The sequence below is a fragment of the Gymnoscopelus microlampas genome, assembly GCF_963454915.1.
Source record: "Gymnoscopelus microlampas genome assembly, chromosome: 24".
NCBI classification, from domain to species: Eukaryota; Metazoa; Chordata; class Actinopteri; order Myctophiformes; family Myctophidae; genus Gymnoscopelus; species Gymnoscopelus microlampas.
The window spans coordinates 28,520,991-28,533,407 of NC_139961.1; the positions used below are offsets into that span (position 1 = coordinate 28,520,991).

At 43.8% G+C, this 12,417-nt stretch overlaps 1 protein-coding gene across 1 annotated transcript in view; it reads left to right on the forward strand.

The window, feature by feature from the left end:
* Nucleotides 1-12,140, forward strand: part of LOC311041131 (gamma-aminobutyric acid receptor subunit beta-3-like) — a gene marked incomplete at its 5' end in the record, with an annotated part of 110,586 nt that extends 98,446 nt beyond the window's left edge. Inside the window, 2 exons of the mRNA XM_084051633.1 lie at nucleotides 8,950-9,194; nucleotides 11,216-12,140. Coding sequence (XP_083907759.1) covers nucleotides 8,950-9,194; nucleotides 11,216-11,587 — 617 coding nt within the window. The 3' untranslated portion in view covers nucleotides 11,588-12,140. The remainder of the gene's footprint in view (nucleotides 1-8,949; nucleotides 9,195-11,215) is intronic.
* Between the last annotated feature and the right edge of the window lie 277 nt (nucleotides 12,141-12,417).

Genomic DNA, 12,417 nt, shown 5'->3' on the forward strand with positions numbered 1-12,417 from the left:
CACGCATTTGCATTGACAAAGCATTGGCAGATTCCGCCCCAGAGGTAAAATAAAAGTGCGATGTGGCCGTGCCCTAAGACCTGAGGCCGATTCTACAATTGCCTTCTAAATCAGTAGTTCTCACACTATCAAGATTTTTCAAAAATGTTCAAAAATAGCAGATGTACAAGCTCGCAGCGCGGCACAAAGTGACGCGCTGCAAGCAATATCCAAGGCTAAAATCTAAAAAGACACAGCTGCTTTCCCCAGTTTTAATGGGTTGATTTAACGATCAATCAATCGATTGTGTTCAGGCTTGGATCAGTGGAACTATCATTGTATACTTTTTTTAGCTCCTATTTATCAGTATCAGGATGAAAACACTTTCATTCAGGGTTTTAAAGAAAGAAATCGTTTGAGAATCACTGATCTAAGGTGGCAGGACGATGCTGGCTTCATTTGTCTCGGCGCGCGGCCCGAACAGCTTTGTCGTGGGACCGCGGATGACCTATACGCGTCGGATGACCCTAACCGCATCACAGCACTGGCCTTGATCAATTACCTGACCGCGACATTCATCACCTCCCTTTCACCTCCCTGCGCCTCCTCCTCCATCTCTCCTTTATCATCCACCACCACACACATGCACACAGCCTCGAGTTAAGTATCATCATCATCGCCACCTTCCAGCTCTCCCTCCAGCCTTGTTACTTTACTCACTTTACTTACTTTATTTGTTTATTTACGGGACAGCGCACGTAGATGAAGGTTCAATACGTGTACGAGAATTCAATCAATTGAACAGGATCTCACGTAAACATGCGGGATGTAGCTAGAAGCTAATTTCCATCCGTAGTCCCACATACACAACAAAATGCAACATACAACATACAATACCTAATTTAAAGGGGTAGTTTACCCCAAAAAATACTTATTTTCTGTCAATTACACACCCCATGAAGCCTTGAATTCATGGAGTTTTCTTTTGTTTTTGTCGCATTCCTAAGCCAATAATTTATAATCCGGCGGACTCTCCGGTAGGAGACTCAATGGAGACTCTTTGTGTCTCCTACCGGAGCGGAGGTGTCGCTATAAAAGGCTGATGTGAACAATGCAGAGCAGAGGTTTTTCCTTGGCCTCTAGGAGTGTGCGTGCAAAGTTTCACGCCGATCGGCCCAGTTACAGGTAAAAGCGTGAATCGGCCTGTTATAGCGCCACCATGAGGCTGATTTGAAAAGTGCCATTTCTTCCACGGTTTCACGGCAATCGCACGCTGTGTTCATGATTTGAGGCATTTTGTTCAAAACGGACCTCTCCTGCAAACTTTGGAAGCCAATCTTAGCCAACCAGGAGGGAATATGAAAAAAATCTGAAAGACCTGTTTGGTTAAATGACTATAGGTGTGTACCGATTTGCATACAGGCTTCCTGGTGGCGCTATAACAGGCCGATCTTCGGCCTGGCGGAGACAATAACTACACTTACACAACCCATAGCTATACCTCAGTGCCATTGCGCTTTAACTTTATCCTGCTTGAAAAAAACCTGTTCCAGCATGCATTGCATCTACAACCCCCCCACCACCACCCACTCACCCACATATCCACCCACACACACCCACCCATCCACGCGAAGGTGGAAAGGTGCTCAAAATGCTGGTGTTTTCAGAAGTGCTGTTGTTTTTTCCCTTGGCTTCCGCCAGCAAGCTGTAGGCGCATAATGTCCTTCTGCAACGGCGCACACAGGCAAGCAAACCCGGCGTCTGTAGGTACGCGCCGTACGGCTGAAGGGCAAGACCACAGCTGTGTACGTGGGCTGCAGCGTATCCGTGGCTGTTTTCCTTCGGGAAGAGTAGAGTTAAGGCATGCTGGCTGCAATATCCGGTCATTAGCCTGTACGTGTGTGTGTGTGTGTGTGTGTGTGTGTGTGTGTGTGTGTGTGTGTGTGTGTGTGTGTGTGTGTGTGTGTGTGTGTGTGTGTGTGTGGTTGTGTGTAGGTCTGCTAGCTGCAAATATCCGGTCTGCAATGCTTCACCGGAGGACCATTCACTACCCCTGATGGATCATTACAAGCTTTCAGTAGCTACCTAGAAGGGGAATTGTGTGTGCGTGTGCGTGTGCGTGTGCGTGTGCGTGTGTGTCTGTGCGTGCATGTGCGTGCGTACATGTGTGACTGTGTGCATGTGTGTGTACTTGCCAGTAAGAGCAATGTAATGATCAGTGGGAAATCAATTCAAGCAGGCAGCGGGCAAACAATTGAATTGTTTGAAGGAGAACCTGATTTTCCAGAGCATTTCCAAGGCACTGCAAAGTTACGTTGGCTCTTAATCGCATTAAAACACATTTTCACCAGCTGCACCCTCTGCTCATAATCATGTTACACAAACTGTGAAGGTGTATGAATGTAACATAATTGGCAAGGCAGCGCCTGTGTTAGTGTAACAGTATAGTCCCTAAAGCCAACTGTTCCACAATCTAAGAATGCTACACAGAGTCTGTAACTACACCTCCTGAAAGAATGGAAGCTGTCATCTTTTCGTCATTTCAGCTTACAAAAATATTTTTTATATATTCAAAAAATAAATGAATTACCATTGCTGCTAAACAGCAGGCTATACTCTTCAAATAATTAGATTTACAGTAGGAGATAAATACGCGACTGCAAATACGAAATGGAAGTGTGTGTGTGTGTGTGTGTGTGTGTGTGTGTGTGTGTGTGTGTGTGTGTGTGTGTGTGTGTGTGTGTGTGTGTGTGTGTGTGTGTGTGTGTGTGTGGTATCTTGGAGGGTCTCCCTCTCTCTTTGGTGTGTCGCTATGCCTAAACCTAACCTTAACCCTAACCTCACAGAAACTATGCCTAAACCTAACCTTAACCCTAACCTCACATAAACTATGCCTAAACCTAACCTTAACCTCACAAACGCTATGCCTAAACCTAACTTTAACCCTAACCTCACAGAAACTATGCCTAAACCTAACCTTTACCCTAACCTCACAAAAACTATGCCTAAACCGAACCTCACAGAAACTATGCCTAAACCTAACCTTAACCCTAACCTCACAGAAACTATGCCTAAACCTAACCTTAAACCTAACCTCACAGAAACTATGCCTAAACCTAACCTTAACCCTAACCTCACAAAAACTATGCCTAAACCTAACCTTAACCCTAACCTCACAGAAACTATGCCTAAACCTAACCTTAACCCTAACCTCACAAAAACTATGCCTAAACCGAACCTCACAGGAACTATGCCTAAACCTAACCTTAACCCTAACCTCACAGAAACTATGCCTAAACCTAACCTCAAAACCACGAACACCGGGGAAAGACACAGTCCGGTATGGTGGAAGCATTTGAATACTGTGTGAGCCAACAACAGTCTGTTTGGAGAGACTAGTGCAACAGTAGGACATACAGGTGCGAGTTCACCGTGCAATAGTGGAAATCAAGCCCTTCGACGGTCCGCAAATTTCCGTAAAACCCTGCCAGTGCCAACCTCTGTTCTACAGTATCTGAATCGCTGCTCGTGCTAACCCAGAGAGCTGTAGCCGTTCAGGGCTGTCTGCCGGTGATAGATGATACAAACTTGTAGTGCGGGATTACACGCCGGTGCTCTTACGCCACTGTGCTCTGAACCGCCACTTTGGTGCCATTACTGTTGCCACACAACAGGCCATTTTTAGCCTCCCACTCCCACTCACTGAGTTTACATTCATTGAGAGTTTTTAATGAGCTTCATGCTCCGTGATGGATTCTAGTTTGTTTTGTTTTTTTTCATAACAGTGTTCTTGGTCCATGTTAATGAGCCGTCGGTTTATGGTCACTGGCTGTTTTTAGTGCTTTGCCTTTTGTTGTGCCAATTTAAGTAGAATGGGTATTGGGAACACAGGATGAGAGAGGGGGGAGGTGGGATGATGAGAGAGAGAGAGAGACAGAGAGACAGAGAGGGAGAGAGAGAGAGAGAGAGGGGGGGTGCAGTGTGAGCAGGAGTGAAATGATGGATAGAGGGAGCGAAGAGGAGACATTAAAAAAGGGAGAGAGGAGGGAGGTAGTAGGAGAGGTAGAGACTGCAATGAAATGAAACTAAGGCATGGATGGATGGATGGATGGATGGATAAAGGAAGGAAAACACGGGACGTGAGGAACCAACCTGGAGAGAAGGATGGATAAAGAGGGAGAGAGGCACGAGAACGGGATGTGGGGAGAGAGAGAGAGAGAGAGAGAGAGAGAGAGAGAGAGAGAGAGAGAGAGAGATGGAGAGTGACAGAGGGAGGGAGAGCAGGCAGGCAGGCGAGAGAGAAGCCCCCATAAAAACGATATTTCTCCCGAGAGAATGCAGCAGTGTGATGGAAAAGGAGGGGGCCCATAGGCACTGGACCCTTAGATTAAATTGTCTGGACAGAGGGGAGGGGGAGAGAGAGAGAGAGAGAGAGAGAGAGAGAGAGAGGAATGGAGAGAGAGAGAGGGATGGAGAGAGAGAGAGAGGGACGGAGGGAGACACAGGGATAAAGAGAGAGAGAGGGAGAGATGGGGAGAGAGGTAGAACAATGGAGAGAGAGAGAGGGATAGAGGAGGAGAGAAAGAGGGAGAGAGAAATATGGCTAGAGACAGAGGGAGAGGGATAGAGAGAGAGAGGGATAAAGGAAAAGAGAGGGAGAGAAAAAGAGGGAGAGAGGGGGAGTAGAGGGATGCTGGTGTTGAAGGACAGTGAGTAATGGAGAGGCTGAAAGAACAGCCATAAAAAACAGGGCCTGCCGTTAAACGACAAGAAGAAAAACCCTCAGAGATCCCACTGGCCAATAGAAAGGGGACGAGAGGGGGAGAGAAAGAGAGAGAGAGAGAGAGGGAGGGAGGGAGGGAGAGAGAGACTGCACTACGTGCACGGAATCTCATTCACACCATGTGCATCATTTGCATGTATGAACATGTTCTCTCACACCATATACTGCCTCCCTCCCTCTCTCTCTCTCTCTCTCTCCCCCTGTCTCTGTCTCTGTCTCTCTCTCAGTTACATGCCTCTCAGTTAAATGGCCACCATTTACGCAAATGCATGTATGTGAGTGTGCATACAGAAACGTGTGTGCGCGCGCGCGCGTGCGCGTGCGTGCGTGTGTGTGTGCGCGCGTGCCAAATAATGTGCCAATAAATCACAGTAAGAGTGAAATTGACCTCAGCTCTTTCAACACACACACACACACACACAAGCATGTGCACAAACCTCACACACAATCACATGTGGGTGTGTGCGTGTGTGTGTGTGTGTGTGTGTGTGTGTGTGTGTGTGTGTGTGTGTGTGTGTGTGTGTGTGTGTGTGTGTGTGTGTGTGTGTGTGTGTGTGTGTGTGTGTGTGTGTGTGTGTGTGTGTGTGTGTGTTATAGAAGACCAACCCAGCCACTGATAGGCTCTGTTTCTTCTGCAGTGAGGGAGGGTCATGCTAGCAGAAATACATCTGTGGTATTATTTATCCGTTATATGGGAGAAGAAAGCAGGGTTATGGTGACACGCAGGGAGGGTCAAGGTTTATACTCGTTTAAGCTCGGCCAAGGCGTGTGTTTATCGCCGGCAAACGGGCCTCAACGTGACATACTGTACGTCAAAACCGTCGCCTGTTCGCTTTCCCCTCGTCACTTTGTCTCTGTCACTGTGTTGCCGTCTATGTTATACTGTACTACAGTGGTTCTCAAAGTGGGGTCCGCGGACCCTCAGGGGGTCCTTGATGTCGTTCCACGGGGTTACCGCCGGAATGAGTTAATATAGCATCGAATTCGGTGCAGACGATTCTACAAATTCCTTCTAAATCAGTAGTTCTCATATCTGCTATTTTTTAATAGCCAACGCAAAAACATCTAGAATGACACAGATGCTTTTCCGGCTTTAATCCTATTGTATACTTAGGTTATTTATGAAACATAAAAAATATTGAAAAATTGTCTTATGGGTCCCTGGTGCAACATCTTTTCAGATGGGGGTCTTTTTTGTTGCAAATGAATACTCTACTTCATCATCATACAAGAGTGTTGCACAAAAGTAGTGAAAATTGCAGATACACAAGCTCACATACGCGGCTATTTTCACTATTTAAATAAATCATATTTAAAAAAGCAACGGTTTTGGATATACAAGGTTTCCACCCAACAGCAATTATATCAACTTGGGTAGTCGTTGACATGAAAATATGTGAGAACCACCCGCTCTATTCTGTCGCGCTGACACACCCGCAGAATCCTGAGTGACCCTTAAGGGTCCATTTTCACAGTCTCAGAGGTAAATGAACACTCGGGATTCCTGGCTTCGCCGTAGTGAAGGTAAGGTTACTAGGAGCTGGAGGCTAGATACCGGCACACACCGCTATTCTAATTAGTTATTTCTGCCTGGCGACCACAGGGGCGGTCGTGGGATTGTTTTGAAGGCGGGCCTTTGAATCCCAATGAGGGGGAGGAGGTTCTGCTGCAGACGTGCATGGCATGCAGGCATGCGCAAGATCCTTGTGAGCGCCGGGGCAATAATTGGTACTGGGGGGAAACGCATGACCTGTATATGTCTTTTTCTCATTTGTTTTCTCTCTCTCTTTCAGACTTTCACTGTCATTCACACGCACGCACGTGCACGCATGAGCACACGCGCACACACACACGCACAATATGCACTTGGGGTGTAACAGTTAATCGAACTAATCAATTCATCAATTAATCAAGAGCTTCCACTTGGGAATCGGAAGGTTCCTGGTTCGATCCCCTGTGTTTACCGTCAAAGTGTCCTTGAGCAAGACACTGAACCCCTAACTGCCCCCGATGGTGCAGTGCATGGTGTCCTCTGCCATCTGTGTGTGTGTGTGTGTGTGTGTGTGTGTGTGTGTGTGTGTGTGTGTGTGTGTGTGTGTGTGTGTGTGTGTGTGTGTGTGTGTGTGTGTGTGTGTGTGTGTGTGTGTGCGTGTGAACATTGTAAAGCGCTTTGGATAAAGCACCACATAAATGCAACAGTTACCATTCAATCAGACTAATAGATTTAGTGAATTATAAAAAAAATACATGACTTTTTGGTATTATACAATTAATAACAAAACGCTCTTCAATGGGTGCCAACAAGTGGTCAAGGACAACAAGTGGTCAAGGCTGACAGCGTGTCCCAGGTTCGATTCCCGAGCCCAGCTGCAGATTCACTGCATGTCACTCCCCGACTCTCTCCTGTCTCTCTATAAACGCTCTTCAAGATTATTTGATTAATCGAAAAGTAATTGATACAATAATCGGTAAGAAAATAATCCATAGTTGCAGCCATAAAACACACACACACACGTATTTGACAAGTCAAACATTGAACAAACAAGGGAACGCGTTGTCAAGGGGTCTGCCTTGAATAACCAGCGACAGCAAAAGATGCCTGACTCAAAAAAGAGAGATTCTTGTTTCTATAGTAACGGCAGAGACCATGGATAATGTAAGAGTTGGTTGTTGTCACTGACGTGACCCCCAGGTTGGCTTGACACACAGTTGTCATCTCGTTTTCCACCGAAAATGGCCCGCTTTAGGACAGGCTTATATACTGCCAGACAGTTTTGAGCTAATTAATCGACCAATTTACCATACCAGATAAATCCTTCGAGATCAGGAGGAGTCAGAAGCCCTCGGAGGAAAAAGCGGCACCGAGCAAGTTTCACCCGAGCCTTATCTTCTAAACGAATGCAGGGTTTTCAAAGGGGGGCCTGCAAAGAGGCTAATGTAGCAAAAACAAAACAAAAAAGTAGCAACACACTAAGAGAGTGAGTAAGAACGAAGGTTTGTAATTGTAATGGCAGTTTTTACAAGAAATTATGATCAATTCCCTTACAACTCCTTCCAAGGTCCTCTGAAAAGCTTGGTTCGTTCGACGCCAAGGTAGCAATTCAGTAATAAATGTATAAAAACAGGAAGATATTAGGCCTATAACCAGTTTAGTGAGTAAACCTCCTTTCTTTCTTTCCAACTTTCTTCTCTATAAATGTCCTCACTGCCAACCTGAACAGCTGCAGACAGTGTTCTTTGTTCTTTGTGAATAGCAGTAATGACCAGCATGACATTCATAAAAGCAGTATAATTCCTTAATGGTGTGGCACTGCTAAAAGAAATAGAAAGAAGTCAAGAAATACTTCTCCGTGTTCAGTTTATTGTCAGACCGGTCTGGGGCAAGTTCCAACTAACATGTACATAGGGTTATAGTACGTTTCACTCACGCAAACCTAGTCAACTTTACATTCCATTCTAAGCAAGTTGTACAATAAGCTTTGTATTCATAGTGTTCACAACATGTGCTTTCAATAAAAGGTACACAGCATCCTATGTGTGGAGAGGACAGTCAGTTATGTCACATGAAAATCCTATGACTTTCCAGTGATACTAAACATGTTTTTCTTCTTTTCTTCGAGAAAGAGAGACATCGAGTTAAGAATACATGATTATTAACCCATTCAATCTGGGAACGCATCTGTGTCATTTTAGATTGTAGCTGTAACCATTATTTTTATACTTTGGCTATTCAAAAATAGCAGATCTACAAGCTCTATGAGCTTGTAGATCTGCTATTTCTGAAAAATCTTGAACATTTGTGTTGAATACATATATTTTTTTGAAACATTTCAAAAAATGAAACATTTTTAACTCAAATCTTTGCTTCTGGGGGTCCCTGTAACAACATATTTTGATGAGGATCGGCGGCCAAAGACATTATTTTGGGGGTCCTTGACATTTAAAAGTTTGAGCACCATATATATATATTCATAGATTTGCACAAATTTTGACGATTTTTCTAGAATAGCAGATCTGCAAGCTCATAGCGTGGCACAGAGTGCCGCGCTATGAGCTTGTAGATCTGCTAAAATGACAGAGATGCGTTCCCCGTCTAAATGGGTTAAACTAGACATGGAGTTTGTAATAAAAAACATACTAACGACTCTTTGATGTTTCAACCGACCCCCCCCCCCCCACCCCTAAAGGCATCACCACGGTGCTCACGATGACCACCATCAACACCCACCTGAGAGAGACGCTGCCCAAGATCCCCTACGTCAAGGCCATCGACATGTACCTGATGGGCTGCTTCGTCATGGTCTTCCTGGCCCTGCTGGAGTACGCCTTCGTCAACTACATCTTCTTCGGCCGGGGGCCCCAGATGCAGAAGAAGCTCGCCGAGAAGGCGGAGAAGGCCAACAACGAGAGGGCCAAATATGACTCTGCCAGGGTGAGTTGGGGGGATGATGGGATTTGTAGTTTCAAGTTGTTGTTTTTTTTGTTTGTTTGTTTTTAAAGACATACTTAAAGGTAGGGTAAGTGATATTTTTTGGTTAAAACAAAACGTTTTTTATTAAAAAGTTAAAGCTATATACTGATAGTAATCATTGCTATAGAGTGTTTGTTCAGTCACTTGAGTCTCCCTGTCTCTCCAGCTCTTTAATAAACAGAAAATACATTTTCAGGTAGGTGACAAAATGTCAGCCAATCAGGAGAGAGTACCCATTTATCAGCTTTATTTTTATATTGTTACAATTTTCTCTGCTCATTTATTTGTGTCATCACTTCCAATTTCACTTGTTTAATCTGTATCCTGCCTGAGTTCTCCATCCTGATTGGATACAATTGGTATCCCGACTTGAAAATGCATTTTCTGTTTAATAAAGTGCTGGAGAGACATGAAGACTCCTGTTACTGAACAAACACTCTATAGTAATGAGTCAGAATATAGAGCTATTTAACATAAGAAAATCACTTACCCTACCTTTAATATAGCTGTTGGATGTGAGCATATGAGTCCAAAGTGGGTTGTTCTTTTAAATGTCAACTCGCACAAACAGACCAATACGGTCAGAAGTACGAATGAATGAATGAATGAATGGATGAATAGATAAATAGATGAATGAGTGGCTGGAATGAACGATTGAATTAATGAATGAATTAATCTCCTCAGGAGGCAGGTAGTAGGACTGCATCCCTAAAACGGTCCAATCAGGTTAAAGGTCTTCGCCACTCACGTTCGGTGAGTTTTTTTGCTATTAAATCGTCCAGACGCCTTCATATTTTTTATGTGAACTCCTCCATTGCCACCCGCCAACATGGCATGTTTTATTAATTTTTTTCACCTCTCGAAACATTTGTTTCTCCATGGAATGAAACGACAGCAGGCATCACCATAATGTCGTCATGACATCAGGAACATTCAGTCTGACTTGCGTCTTAACATTACGTCATTGTGAGTCAATTGCATTTCGTTTCTGCATTGAATGAAAGCATGAGACAAGGTGTTCCACTTCCCGTTCTACAAATGTGTTGTTTTCCTCAACACTACATCTGTTGCAGTATCCTATTATAAATCCTCATATCTTACATATCTTACAATAAATCCTACTTTCCTACTATCCTATCCTCCATATCCTAAAATGAGGAAACCTCTCTCTGCCCTTGCTTCAGCCCTTATCCATTTTTCTCCTCAGTGGGTTGACCAATCTATCTGAACTTGCACATGCGCATGGACCACTGATATATGATGATGAAACCCATTCTTCACTATCCCCAAATGTAATCTCTTTACTAGCATTTCTGTGAACTTCTTTGGGTGGATCTGTAGTGCCAGTTGCAGTGCCAAATCTCAGGTCACTGCACACATCCTCAGGTATGGTCTAGTTTTACAGAATTCTGTGAAAAGCCACAGTGTCAGAATAAAAGACACACAAGGCTTTAATACAGTGATATATACTTCAAAGCGACACTCAGTCTTAGAAGATGAGTCAAATCAAGTAAGAGTGCCTTTCATGTCCCCATCCTGAAATAATTCTTCCAATAAAAAAATATTTTGTTATTATTTGAGAATGGTACCATAAAACTTGAGGATGGTAGATATAAAAGCTTGAAACTTGGGAATAATACTTTGGAACTTGAGGATGGTACCATGAAACTTGAGGATGGTAGCTTGAAACTTGATAGTAACTTGAAACTTTGAGGCGGGTACCTTGAAAAGATGCGCATGGTACTACTTGAACCATGAAACTTAAGGATGGCCATGGTACCTTGAAAGATACATTATACTTGAGGATAATACCTTTAAACTCGAGGATGGTACCATGAAACTTGAGGATAATACAATGAAATTTATCATGGTATAGCTTGAATCCTGAGGTTGAGGATTTTCTTTGAGAAGAATTTTCACAAACAATATTACTTACAGTAGATCCACGTCTTCTTCACTCTCGTCCACCTCTCCTCTTGCAGGCGGAACCCCACACCCACGGTAACATCCTGCTGACCACCTTGGAGATCCACAACGAGGTGGCGGGCAACGAGATCACCACCAGCTTGGCAGACATTAGGAACTCTCAGTCCATGGTGCAGCTGGACAGCGCCGCGTCCTCGCACATCCAGTACCGCAAGCAGAGCGGAGGGATCGGGCCGCGCTCCCAAAGCCGCCACTCCCTGGACCGCGCGGCGCAGATGAAGCGCAGCCGCCTGCGGAGGCGGTCGTCGCAGCTCAAGATCAAAATCCCCGACCTGACGGACGTGAACGCCATCGACCGCTGGTCTCGGGTCATTTTCCCGTCCGTCTTCTCGCTGTTCAACCTCGTCTATTGGCTCTACTACGTCTGATAAGACCGGGTTGTTGTTGTTTTTTTGTTCCGTTCTGTTTTGTTTTGTTTTAAGTGTTTGATGTTGTTTATTTGATTGATTTGATTTCTGTATTTATTTCCTTTTTCTGTTGTTTTTTTTTCTTTCTTTTTTACGTGATAGGAATCTAATGAAAGAAAGAGACTGCAATATTGACCAAAAACAATGTTGAGAAACAAAAGGACTGACAACTGCCGAAGTTAGGACCGACCTCTTGTTGAATTCTTTTTATATATTTTCAGTTTCACGATCCTTTGTATCAAACTATGACATATTTCTTTTTCTCTCAGATGTATGTACTGTAATTGGGACTTGTAATTTGTCATTTCCCAACATTTGCCCTCTCAGTAAGTTGTAAATAGGACGATGCACAGCCAGCAGCAGTTGAAAATACAATTTGCAAAATATCAACACTAGACATGAAAACGGTTAAAAACTACATTCATTTTATTTTTATTTTCTAGATTATATGATAAACAGGCGGTCAGATAAGTGCAGACATTTCTTGCAAACCGATGTATGTTTGACTGGTACCCTATGCAGTATTTGATGCATGAAATGATCAGCCATAGTAAACAAAACTGATCTCTTTTTTGCCTTGGGTTGAATAGCATTTTCAAACTACAGAAGAAACTTTTGAAATGACATTGATGTGTTCTTGTGTATAGTATTGATATTATATTTGTTATGGACTGTAACACATATCGATCTGGTAAAAAATCATTATCAAAAAAGAACATTATTTATTTAAAGTCGAGGATTTGCTCCTCCATTCAGGATGATTGTGTCTCAGGTTCAGAATTTTGCTGTTT